This window comes from Stegostoma tigrinum, chromosome 41, assembly GCF_030684315.1.
Source record: "Stegostoma tigrinum isolate sSteTig4 chromosome 41, sSteTig4.hap1, whole genome shotgun sequence".
Taxonomy (NCBI): domain Eukaryota; kingdom Metazoa; phylum Chordata; class Chondrichthyes; order Orectolobiformes; family Stegostomatidae; genus Stegostoma; species Stegostoma tigrinum.
Genome location: NC_081394.1, coordinates 11,098,483 through 11,111,816, shown reverse-complemented (window position 1 = coordinate 11,111,816; position 13,334 = coordinate 11,098,483). Strand labels below are relative to the sequence as shown.

The 13,334-nt window shown below is 39.9% G+C and overlaps 1 protein-coding gene across 1 annotated transcript; it reads left to right on the top strand.

Annotated features, from left to right (window-relative positions):
• Positions 1-255: 255 nt before the first annotated feature.
• LOC125448558 (probable G-protein coupled receptor 139) lies at positions 256-12,526 on the top strand. The gene is made up of 2 exons (XM_048523942.2): positions 256-578; positions 9,391-12,526. Exons 1-2 carry the CDS (start codon positions 317-319, stop codon positions 10,284-10,286), a joined length of 1,158 nt encoding a protein of 385 aa, XP_048379899.2. The 5' UTR covers positions 256-316; the 3' UTR covers positions 10,287-12,526.
• Positions 12,527-13,334: the final 808 nt, after the last annotated feature.

Here is a 13,334-nt window from a genome sequence, read left to right as displayed (position 1 = left end):
TGTTTTTGCGCGCGTGTGTGTGTGTGTGTGTGTGTGTGTGTGTGTGTGTGTGTGTGTGTGTGTGTGTGTGTGTGTGTGTGTGTGTGTGTGTGTGTGTGTACCAAGCAGTGTGTGCTTGAAAGGTGCGATATGAAATTATTTACTTACTGACTGTAATTGATGCTGACTAATTGCGTCCCTGGAGGTTTTCCTGTTTTGTTATTCATAAATGTCACCCTTCAGTACATAACTAATAGCCATTGGAAATGTTGCACCCAAAAATACGTTGAATCAATGGTGTTGGGAGAGATGCAATTTTGATTTCAATATCACATCAATGCATCAGAGACTGAAGATAGAGTGGGATTTTAGAAACATGAGTCAGCCACTGAAAGCAATCGATTGGGCTGTGACAGAAGATAATCAGAATCCGAATAAAACTGATTGGCATGTTGCAACACTGAACAGAACTTTCAGCGCGGCACTTTATCATCTTTCAACAAGCTACGATGATTTGGCTTTAAAATTTCGGATCAAATATGTGCTTCGGGTTATTCAAGCAATTTACTACCCCATCCTCGCAATTCTTGGTCTCGCTGGTGAGTTTCTGTGTCTACCTAGATAAATTCTATGTCATTCTTACCTATGTTATTAGCGTGCAATTTCATATTGAAAATTAACAGCATTTGTCTTCAGTTATTTGCAAAAACAATATCCTTCCGTCTTTCCAAAAGTTGAACATTAAAGAAACATTTGATGACTTTGGATGGACTTTGGTATTGAAATGATTTGCTGAATTCTCTCGCTTATCAATCCCCTGTCACCAACAATTTTTTTCCAGCTCAGGCCCAGCACATCTGCTGCAAAAACAAATGCTATGCCACAAGCAGAATCTATCTTCATAGAGTTGAAAAGTCTGATCAGAAGGGCATGAGCTGGGAAGGGGTAATTCAACCGGGATATGGGGAAAGCTTTTTTTTCACACAGACTGTAAGGGGACTCTGGAACGGGCTGCCAGTTGTGTCGGAGCATTTCAGGGACTTTTATATGAGAACAAGTAATTGAGGGATATGGGTGAATGACAGGAAGAAGGGATAAGTTTAGTTTTGTGCCATGAGCAACATGACATCTTGGCCCAAAGGGCCTTTCCCTGTGTTGCATCGTTTTGTGTTAAATGCTCTCTGATTTTTGCACCCGCCTTGTGCACCCTTCCATCTAGAAGCCTTCACAAACTTCCACTCATCAGAACATTTCATTTTAACCCACCTTACACATATAACATTCTTTAAACTATCAAATTTCGATTCACAAAATTACTTTGGCTCTTTTCTGAAAATAACACAATGATCCTGTTCACATTGATGTGATTTGTGTGATTCACGTTCATGCACACAACACTTCTGGAGCCATTGTTCACAAAACAGTAACTCTGTTTCTCTCTCTGCAGAAGTTGCTAGACTGGTTTTGTTTCTCCAGAGATGTATGTTTTCCTTTTATTGTTTTGGTTTTTTTTTGTCTCAGATCCCCAACATTCGCAGTTCTTTGATTTACTGACGCTTGGCAAGAGTCGATAAAGTGTTGTGCAGTTATTAAATGAACAGAGACTGAAGTGTGGCAAATACGGAGGGCAAGCACACTGGTTCTTAACCGTTCGGCCGACTTTCCAGTTTTATTACTAGATCTTTGTTTAAGCCAGATTCAGTGTCAGAGGCAATTTCGATTCAGAAAGGAGATATTCACCGTGTTATTTATCACATTCAACGCTAAATGACAATTCTCCATTGGTTGAAGAGTGAAATATAATTGCCTGTTCAAGTTAAAATTTATTTTTAAATTATATGCGTCACAATCTTTAACTCCAAGACAAGAGTTGTCCAGCTATTTCTACTTTATGATTCCTTGATACATCCAATGTCAATGGACGCCATCTGTACCAAATGGGGGAAACACGCTGAGTGGTTCCTCAACAGGGAGAAGTAGGATGAGAAGCCCCTTCATTTTGGAACTCCTTGCCACAGAATGCCACAGATGCAATATGGGGTGGCAAGAGTTCGCTATATGTTTAAGGCTGAGGGAGACAGATGTTTTGTCAGCAGGAGTGTCTCTGAAAAGGACTGAAAATTTGGATACGAGAAGTATGGGATCAGCTATCATCCTGCTGAATGATGGGCCGTAGAACATAGAACATAGAACAGTACAGCACAGAACAGGCCCTTCAGCCCCCGATGTTGTGCCGACCATTGATCGTCATGTATGCACCCTCAAATTTCTGTGACCATATGCATGTCCAGCAGCCTCTTAAATGTCCCCAATGACCTTGCTTCCACAACTGCTGCTGGCAGCACATTCCATGCTCTCACAGCTCTCTGTGCAAAGAACCCGCCTCTGACATCCCCTCTATACTTTCCTCCAACCAGCTTAAAACTATGACCCCTCGTGCTAGCCATTTCTGCCCTGGGGAATAGTCTCTGGCTATCAACTCGATCTGAGCCACTCTTTATCTTGTACACCTTCTATGCCTCTCATTATCTTGTAGACCAGTATCCAGAGATCCAACAAACTCGTCCTCTTCTTATATCCTGTTGTCGTGTGGTGTTAAAGGATATGTGACTGTGTTGTGGGAATCCTGCTTAAATCGGAACAGCAGAGTTAATAGATAAAGTCTCATTAAGTGGGAACATAGTATTCCCAATTTCTCGGAATAAGTGAGTGCACCCTCTCACGGTTGAGAAGCATTAGATTAAGATGTGATGCTGGAAACAGGGTAAATTATGAACAAACATGCCGAAAGTAAACACAAATAGCAGATGAAACTTTTTGTGAGTATGAATAACAAAAGAAATTTGTGGATCATCTCACTTACTTCCAGTATTTGCCAGAATTTGACGATTTGTTGAACATTTCTCGTTTGTACTTGTAGCTGTAGAGGATGGCATGTTACATGTAAGTATCGGTTCCCTATAAAGTGCTTTTCATTTGGTATCCAATCTTTTCAACTTGTATCAGAATGCTACTCTTTTTCAGACATTGGATTCGGAACCAGATGAGATTGCTGGAACTCTCCTTCTCTCTTCACAGGGCTGTCTGACTTGTCCTGTTTCTCCAGAAATGCATGTGTTTTTTGTTTCACATCGCCAGTATTCCCAGTTTTTTTGTTTGTTTGTTTGTTTTTTTTTCTGACACGTGCACAATAGTTTAAAGTGCTGCTTCGTTAGCAACGTAGTAGAGGGTGTACTATTGCAAAGACAAGAGCTCAAGCATACTGTCTCTCAACTATTCAGCTGGCTTCCCAATTAAATTGCAGCATGGTAGCACACTGGTTAACACTTTTGCCTCACAGCCTTCGGAACTGAGTTCGATCCCAGCCTCAGATGACTGCCTGTGTGGAGACTGCACACCCTCCCTCTGTTTGTAGAGGTTTCTTCTCGGTGCTCTGGTTACTTCCTTCAGTCCAAAGATGTGCAGGGGAGATTGAATTGGCCATGCTAAATTTTCTGCAGTGTTCAGGGGTTTGTAAATTTGGTATATTATAAGAATGGGTCCAGGTTGGTTGCTCTACAACTCCGTGTGGATTTATTGTGCTGAAGGTCCTGTTTCCACGCTATATAAATTGTAGAAAGATTGCAATTCATTTATGTAACACAAGAGCATAATGGGAAGCGAATCCCAGTCAGGCAGGAAATTTTCATTGAAATATTTCTTTCCAGCAAACACAAGAAGTAACCTCGCCGCTGTTTCATGACTGCAATATAATTGGCTATAAAGTTAAAATTTATTTTACTTGATATACATCAGATTTTCATTTCTTTCCAAGCCAAAAACACGCCATCCATTTCTCATGTACTGTTCTTTGATGTATCCGATATCGATGGAGACCGATAAACCAAATGGGGAAAACATCCTGAGCTCTTCCATTACAGGGAGAAGAATGATGACAGGTCCCTTGATAATGGAACTCCTTCCCACAGACAGCCATAGATGTGGTCCGGAGTGGCGGGAGATTGTGTGTATAATTAAGGGCTGAAGTAGATGTGTGGAGAGATCTAGGATTCCTGGAAAATATAAAACAGGAAATTGGAGAAGAGGAGTAGGCCATCAGCTTTTCGCCTGACTGACTGCTGGAGTGGGCTCGAGGACCTCAACTAACCAGTCCTTTTCTTATTTACGAGAGGCTGATGCTCTCAAGTGAGTTTTGTCAGCATTTCAGGAATCCCAATTTCGTGGCAGTAGTAGCATTAGCAGTTTGCATCCTATCTAGTCAGAATGCAATGGTCCGAAGGGGCCATATTATGTGAGGGCAAAGTCTCCTTGATGAGAAGAAATTATGTTTAAAAAACACTGATAAAATGGGCAAGATTGAGAACAACACACCAAACAGTAATCATTGGCAGCACTGGAGCATTTTTGTGCCTGTGAATAATACAAGAAATCCATGGCTAATTTCAGTTTCTTGAAATTCATACTGGAAATTGGCTGATGTACATTTTTTTTTTGTTTGTTGATGTGCCAGTGGAAGATGAAAGGTAATAGGTGAGTATCATTTCCAGTACCTTTGACATACAACCTCTAAAACTCAGAACAAGATGCTCGCTTTTCAGGTCACAGATTTGGACTTGCATTGTTCTTCAGTTTCATCACTCTTGCAACGTTTTCCAATCAATTAGGTTGTAAATAATTGTTTGCCATTTTTTCTTTCAGCGTAGGCTACAGTTCTTCCACCGTGCAAGTATACACCTCTATACAGATGCACCACTACTGTAATAATCAGCCGTATTCTTTATTCCTCCTTGCTGAAATGCCAATCGTTGCACTCTTTACACATTTTCAATCTCAGATATCAAGTCATGATATGGAGGTGTTGGTATTGGAATGGGGTGGACAAATTCAAAAATCACAGCACACCAGGTTATAGTCCATCATGTTTATTTGAAATTACAAGCTTTTAGAGAGCTGTGCCTTTGTCAAATGAAGTCCATAGGCTTCAGCATCGTCGGATGCAACTTCATTAGAGAGGGAGGGCTGCTGATGGTTTAGCCTGAGTATCGACACGTCTCAGATTCAGAAAGAGGTCGAGAAGAAGAGTCCCTCTCAATATCTTCAGACAATGAACCCATGCTATGGGCATTAGCTTTGCAATACAGGACAGCCATCCACATAACTGAAGTAAGTAAATCGCTTTTTAGGCGTTATTTTCCAATAGTTACTCAAACCAAATTACCCATAATTGTGAAGCTGATTCCTTCATGTTGGGTCTCTGCTTCCACCTTAAAGTACAAATGCAAAGTCACGTAAAGCATTACCATGTCGCACAATGAAACAAACATCCACGACCAGTGAGACTGCTGTTGGAACTAGTCAAATATATTATGTTTTATTTTTTCATATTTGGTGATAAGAGCTAGGCACTTGGCGTAAATAAAGACAACAGTATTGCTGCAGCTGTTGACAAAACATTCTGAATGTTCACCTTCTAATCCTACTGCTGGCGTTACAATTTTGATTTAGAATTTTTGACGTCATTCCCCTTGTTTAAACCAGCATCATTCATGGGATGAGGTCGTCTTTGGCTTGGCCAGCATTCAAGGTTAATCAAAAATTGCTCAAACGTAAGTTTGAGAGTCATGGCGGGTATGGATGGCAGTTCTCTTCCCGAAAGGGCAGTGCCAAAGCACTTAGGTTTCTTCTGATGATCAAATCGCAGTCATCGTTTGACTGTTGATTCTACGTTTATATTGAGTTTAAATTCATCTATCTGCTGTGGCAGGATTCGAAACCAGATTCCCAAGACTATCCCTGGGTCTTTCAATTTATATTTTCGCGACAATGCCACGATTCCTACGCCTAAGCCTTTGTGCCATCTTCCGCACAATGTGCCTGATTAAAACACATCATCTTCCTATTTTAGAATGCTAAAACTGAATTGGCCGTTTAATAACGTGTGCACTCAAACTTTAAAGGTCCTGAACCAACTTTTCACTTACTCTGACATCAACAAATTGTACATTTAATGAATGCATCTTTCAGATTCCACGTTTGAGTCTGATATTTGTTAAGCAGTCCTGCATGCAAAACAATGTTATTGTAGATGACAGATTTCTACACATGACAAATTGATTCCTCCTGTTAGTCACTTTACACCTGTTCACACATTTGCCAAGCACACATTCATGAGAAAAAAAGAGTATCTATAATTTCTTTATGGCCTGTAGCTATCGAATTTGCCATTAGGAGCCATTTTATCAGGGATGCAATCAGCACTTCATCAACCTATTCACTTATTCTAGATTCCACAAGGCCAAAACCATTCTGATAGGTCTGTTATTTCATCTATAAGGCACTGAGGTTTTTCAGTGCTGCTGTCTTCGGCATCATACACTGGCCAGACCCAAATGGCTGAATCCTGTTTGTTTTTGTTTGCCTCAGATTTGACACAGCTTCCGATTACATTGCAAATGACTACTAAATTGCAGAGCTTCCCCACGAGCTTGATGAAGTGTTTGGCGGAACTGTGCTGTCACGAAGATGTGTCAGACAGATTACCCTGTTCACTGTATTCCACTGCAGTTATGCTAAATGTGCACGAAGGTCTTTTAATGGCTTCAGCCTATTCATGCTTCAAAACTGAAAAAAAATCGTTACCTCCCCAATGCTGACATATCTGAACACCAACTGCATAACATGACAGATTCTCAGAACACATGCTGGCTATTATTTATTTCAGATAATTTTAAAGTTCATTTGTGAGACTGGACATTGCCTGGATACCTGAAAAGCACCTCACCATGAAGGATTAGCCAGAATGACATCTCAATGAAATGTCAAGTTTCAACACATATTCAGTTCCTGTTTACAACAACAAACTTTCCAAAAACGTCTATTGCTTGATAAAACAGGTGGTGGTCTGGTTAGCATTGTAAGTGTTCTCTGAATTCGTTGAAACAGTTGCTTCAGCCGTCATTAACTAATTTAGGATTTTGCAAAGTTAGGACCCTCATGGTGGAATGGTAGTGTGCCTTTGCCTGGACTGTAAGTTTTTAGTACAAGTCTCACCTGCTCCAGAGGTGTGCAATGAGATTCCTGAGAAAAAATATACTATATTTTTTTTTACCTAATTTAGAAGGATTCTTATTACGGCTTGGTGAACGTCTCTACTTATGAGTCTGGTATTTAGAGTCCTGTATTGGAATCACACCTGATCCAGAGGTGCCTCATAAATATCGCTGAAAGTTTTGATGCAAAGCCAGGTGAATGGGATATCCTTAATGCACCTTTCAGAAAAGTGAGTCACTCTTGCTGTTCGTTGTGCTCCTTCTTCTGCACTAGCAGAGCTGCATTTCAGTCCACAGTTGTACTGCAACACCACTGAGCAAGTTGATCAGAAGGTACCACAACATCTGCACTGAGGACTCTTGTGATTGTGTCTCAAGCTCTGATTCAAGTGTAACACTCACTTGTTACAGGCACTTTTTTTATTTATTCGTGGAAATCATCATTGATTCTTCAAGCCTCACATTCGTTTGGTCAAACGGGTGATTAAACTCTGCCTGAGTGAAACGTATTTCAAATGAGACGAAAGAGCAGGTAGGAATTAAAAGCTGAAGGGAAAATATGCTTCATGTAAGAAAAGTGCAACTGACAAAGTAAGCTGTCAATTCTATTTATCTTTATTCCGAAGTGCATTAGTTTTATTGAAGTGTACTATTTGAATTGTTTGTAACGATTTATTTCACAGTGTCACGTTGAGTGACTAAGTTGCAGGTAAGCACTTTGCTTCAAACAGGTGAAAGCATAAATTGCCTCAGAGAGAAGGACTTGGCTGCCTTAGATCTCCTGGGTAAATGCTTGTACAGGACTCATCATCACTAATTTCCAGATGCTGGTTGTTGAAAGGCTGCTTCAGTGTGCCTGTTACACTTCCGGGTTGAAAACTATGTGAATACCACTTTGAAGTCCGTGGCCAATCTGCAGCTTGCCATTCTGTAGGGATTTGGTGGTTATGAAAAAGGTGAACCCGAACAAATAGGAAGTACAGAAATCCACCAAGTGCATTCCACTTTCCAAACACTGTCAGGTTCTGGATGTACACATTTGCAATTACTCAAGTGAGTACAGCCACAAGCGGGTTGCATATTTAAAGTTGTGCTGTCGATAATTATGAGATTTTTTCATTAATTATTTTGTTCCAATTTTCATATGATTCAATTCCATGCTGATGATAAAACATGAAATATACTTATATTTATTCTAACACACAACATGCACAAAATATCGGAACGCTGGATATTCTAAAAACATGAAACTTTAACTTGTTCTGTCTGCACATCATGCAATTTCTGTGGAAAAGGAAATCTGTGTTATTAGTCTTTCATGAATATCATCCCCTGGCAGAACTGGAGGTAACATTGTTCTGTTTCTAAAAGCCTGGAATTAAGTTACGGGTGGGAGAATAACCTTGAAACGTTTGCTCAAATATTTTGTACAATGCTTTTGTCATGTAATGCAATTGATTTCTAATGTATCTCTGTCTGTCATATCTGCTGTTTAAGTAAGGGAAATTTCACTCCATCATTTGATTAATTCATATACTTCATGAGAATGTCCTGGGGAGCATTTCTGAACAAGTAGATATTGGAGTGCAGTATCATAGTTCTTTGTCATGGTATTCGCCAGCAGACAGGATAGAGAAGGTATTAGATTTGTTCGCCTTTATTGTTCAGCGCATGGAGAATAGAATTTGGAATATAATGCTGCTGCAGTATAGGACATTATTTCGGCCAATTTTGGAATACTGCTTTCAGTTCTGGACTCTGTGCTACAGGAAAGATATTGTGAACCTTGCAAGAGTTCAGAAAGGGTTTTAAATGATATTGTGAGCGTTGAAGTGTTTGAGCTCTATGGAGAGGTGGAATATGCTGAAACAATTTTCCCTAGTGCCAGAGGCTGAGGAGGGATTTTATAGAAGTTTGAGAAATCGTGAGGGGCATTATTTGGGTGAATAGTCAATATCATTTTACCAGGGTATGCGAGTCCAAAATTGCCGGCCCTATTTTTAAGATGAGAGGGTAAAGATTTCAAAACAACTATAGGAGACATTTTGTCACACAGCGGCTGTTATGTGTCAGGAAGGAAGTGGTCGAAGAAGTGGTGGAGGCTGGTGCAAGTATAACAATTTGAAACACACCTGATTTGGTATGTGAATAGGTTGGGCTCAGAGGGATTTTGGCAAAATGCTGGAAATGGTATTAGATTTTTATTGGATATCTGATTGGCATTGACAAGTTTGAATCAAGTTGGCTGCTTCTATGCTGTACAACTCTTCGATTCTATGACACCATGAAATACACCTGAGTCAAAATGGTAATTTTACTCGCAGGCTGCTGTCTAATTTTGTTCCTATTCTTTTCTCTACAGTTAACATTGTGACAATAGTCATCCTGTCTCAAGGAAAGTGTGGTCTCTCCAGATGGGTTACTTGTTACCTGGTGGCCATGTCAGTGGCAGATTTACTCGTTATTATCCTAGATCTGATGTTGAGACATGTTCCAATTGTTTTTAAGAGACAGTTTATTTTCCTTCGTTCTGTCCCTTTGTGCAATATCCATGCCGTCCTGCTGCATGCAGCAATTGATTGTTCTGTCTGGTTCACTGTCGCTTTCACCTTTGATCGTTTTGTCTTGCTTTGTTGCAGAAAGCTGAAAAGTAAATACTGCACTGAGAGAACAGCGTCTGTAATTCTCATCTCAATGACTGTTTTGAGTGGTTTGAAGAATATATTCTGGTATTTTATGTTTTCAGGTTTGTATCGGCTTCAAAAAGAACCCTGGTTTTGTTACACATCGCCAGGTGTTCAGTTGTCGTTAGTCTGGGGCTCCATCGAGTATGTTCATTACATACTTACCCCAGTTATCCCATTTATCCTTATTCTTCTGCTGAATGCATTGACAGCAAAACACATTTTAATGAAATCCAATGTCCGCAAGAGACTTCGCACTCAAAACAATGTAAGGAATGTCAGAGACGCGGAGATGGAGAACAGAAGACGATCCTTAATTTTACTCTTCTTAATCTCTGCTAATTTTATCCTACTGTGGTCAACGTTATTGTTTTCTACATTGTGGCAGCGGATGAAGTTATTGGGGTATGCTGTATGGCTGAATCGATATTGGCGAGACATTGGCTTCATGCTGCAGCTACTCAGCTGTTGCACAAATACCTGTATCTATGTTGTGACACAGAAATTGTTTAGAAAGCATTTGAAGAACATTCTACTTTATTTATTTACTCTAAAATTCCAAGTCATCCAATGACGCAAATGTTCAAAAATTGACAGTATCGAGATTTTCTTTATTATTATTATTTTACTTCACATTTGACATACAGGCAATTCAAAATTCTTCTTCATTAAAATGTCAGGAAATTTTCATCAAAGTAGCCATTTAGTGGGGTGTAAGGCTTGATCCTCATTGTCGTTGATAGGAATGAGGGCATGCCACGCATGGGTCTCAAATGGTGCAACAGATTATGCTGTTCAAAGTCATTTCAAAAGCAAAACTGGTACTGGTCATCTTATTGTGGTCTCTGGACATAATTTTTCTCTCAGTTATTTGATGGGTGACAATCCATAGACGCTGTGCTAAAATTGGAATATTGTTGTGACCTTTCGCCCATCCCAGAGGTCAGCTCGTTATAAACTACTGGCCAACATGAGTAAACGTAAAAGGGGATCTTCTGTCACGCAGATAGATCGACTATTGTGGGTAGGATAAGATCCTTGTGTGCTTGGAGAATTCTGAGATGGTCTGATCATAATTTCTTTAACCATTGTCATTGGTACGTTGTTTCATGAATGATTGGAATTCCATTTTCACATGACGAATGGCAGATTACAAATTGTGTATTTCCACTTTCTTTTGGAGAATTTGCAGAATGCTTTATTCCTCACGAATTGTAGGTGATGCATGGAACAATCCCCATGTTCCATGGGTTTTGTGAATGGTCACAATTCTTGAAACCAAGTGACATGTCAATGTTCTGTCAGTTGATGCGATTTTCAAACATTCTCAAGCAATAATGCTCAAAATTGAAAGCATTGTCAGAAACCACGGCCGCTGAAAATCACCATGAGACACAGGACACCTGCAACTTGAGCAAAATAGAAGAAGAACACAACCTTCTGCATCTAAAACACTGGAATTTAAGCAGCATCTAACCTCCACAATACACAAAGATCGATAATCCTTGATGATATTCAGCAATCCCATATACTGGATAATCTTGTTCAACAGCAGAGACAGTAGAAAGCAAACAGTTTATTAGGTTCAACCGATGGTGACATAAAGGTACAGCAAATTTGCAGGGTACACCAGCATAGGCACAATGATAACCATGCAGAAACCTTCCATATCAGTCAATTCTGGTAAGATTCAGAGATGAAAAATAGAAGTGAATAAAACTGATAGATATTGGAGCATGCCACACACAAACATCAGATTGAAGAAAATTTAAAATTGAAGAGTTACAGAAGATTATGTTGAAATGTCAAACAATCTGTTTCTTCATCACTTTGTGCCTTCAACACAACAAAGAACAGATTATTTTAACAAGTGTCCGATTCTCTTTTATTTTTTTCTCAAAACTTCAATGCCATAGCCCGGTGGGGAACATCACTGCTGTTTTGTAGTGCCTTGTCCAATACTTCGTTTTTGCGCTGCAACTGGCAAATGAGCTGAGTGCAATTACAAATGTTGATTACAACAAAACACACATTGAGCAAAATCAGCACGAGTTGTCTTTCCTACTCTCTTGTTGTCTGAATCTCTGGTCTCAGATTCATGCCAGTTAACATTTATTTTTAAGCCAGGCACAGGGTATAAAAATGTAATCCCCACCGCCCAAAGGCAACAACGATCGTGATGAAATAACGTTCTCTTGAGATCGATCTCAGTGTCACACTTCTTGCACACTGCTCCACGAAGAATGAGAAGACATTTATTTCCAAAAGCGGCGACATAGTTTACATGGATAGCATCTCTGGAGCCCAGCTGGTCAGCCTGAGAGATGAACATGGACAATAAAGAGGGTAGGTCAACTTGTCGAGTCATTCCCTGCCTTGAAAAGGACAAATGTATTCCATTGATAGTGAGGAAAATCTGACACAGAAATATGAGTTCCTCCTTGGTGGCTGAGGGTGTATTGTCGGTTCAGAAATTGTCAACCTTTCTGGCTCAATTCCTTCCCATTCCCTTCTGCTCTGACTTTCTCACTTCACTCTGTCTGTACAGGATGGGCTGATATTGATGGCGGTGATCCATTGCTGCATGACCTGTAATCAGGTCTGAAGACATTTCTGTACATAGAGAAGCTGGCACAATAAGACTGTTTGTTTTCTTTACGTGCTGTTTGTTACACTGTATGAGAAGAGTTTCGTTATAAGATATCGGAGATCACTCAGCCCTGGATTGTGAATAGATCCAGGAGGCATCAATTGAGGGGGCCAAGAAGGGAAAAAGTGCATTGAGGTGATTGTTTATGTTTTTTTTACTTCTGTTTCCACATGTTTTATTCTTACTTAATAAACATGCATATTTAACCGGATTGCTGTTGTCAAGTCTTTAATGATCAACTTTCAATCAAATGCAAAAGAACCACTTGTCTACATATTGTGATCCCGGACACGATCTTAGCTGTGCTCTCTCTCGTACTATCTATTTGAAATTGGCGCAATTGTACAATTGACTGCCATGCACCATCCGTCAATTTCTACATGATTTATGTCAACTTTCCCAATGCCCTTCGGCTTACTCCTTTTCACTTTCATTCAGGTTTTATCTCTGTGATTGACATAAAATGGATGTTTCTCCAAGCAGTCACTAAGACCAACGTGTTGATCGGTGATTGTGGGAGTGGATGCTCTCAACATTGAATTTTGAGAGAGGACACCATGCTCGGTGGAAGCAGGGACACGGTCTTGGCTTTATATAGAGGTGTTCAAGTAGAAATGTAAATAGATTTCCAGGAAGAGGAACCACAGCTCCTTGCAAAGGAAACAGACTTTCTGGAAGACGAGGTGTTGTGAATTGAAAAGAGGGCAGGGTTATAACCAAGAACTCAGGAGGGTTGTTGCTAAGTGTAGACAGAAATGCATGGAGGATAGAAGAGACTTGGACAAATGTTAAATTTCTGTTGGCAGATAGACCAATTTTAAAACTACACAAGATCAAGATTACAATTTTATTTCTTCCCTTAAAAAAGTTTTGATCCCAAGTTATTGTGCAACTTTCATTACTGATGTAAATAACCCCTGACTGTCCTAAACTGATTGAATGAAATGCAGACTAGTCCTTGAGTGACTTGGA

Excerpts from the sequence above, each read along its gene's own strand:
- LOC125448558 (XM_048523942.2), top strand. The coding sequence starts at position 317 with ATGCATCAGAGACTGAAGATAGAGTGGGATTTTAGAAACATGAGTCAG. Across the intron at positions 579-9,390 it reads CGCAATTCTTGGTCTCGCTG|TTAACATTGTGACAATAGTC; the intron begins GTGAGTTTCTGT and ends TTTTCTCTACAG.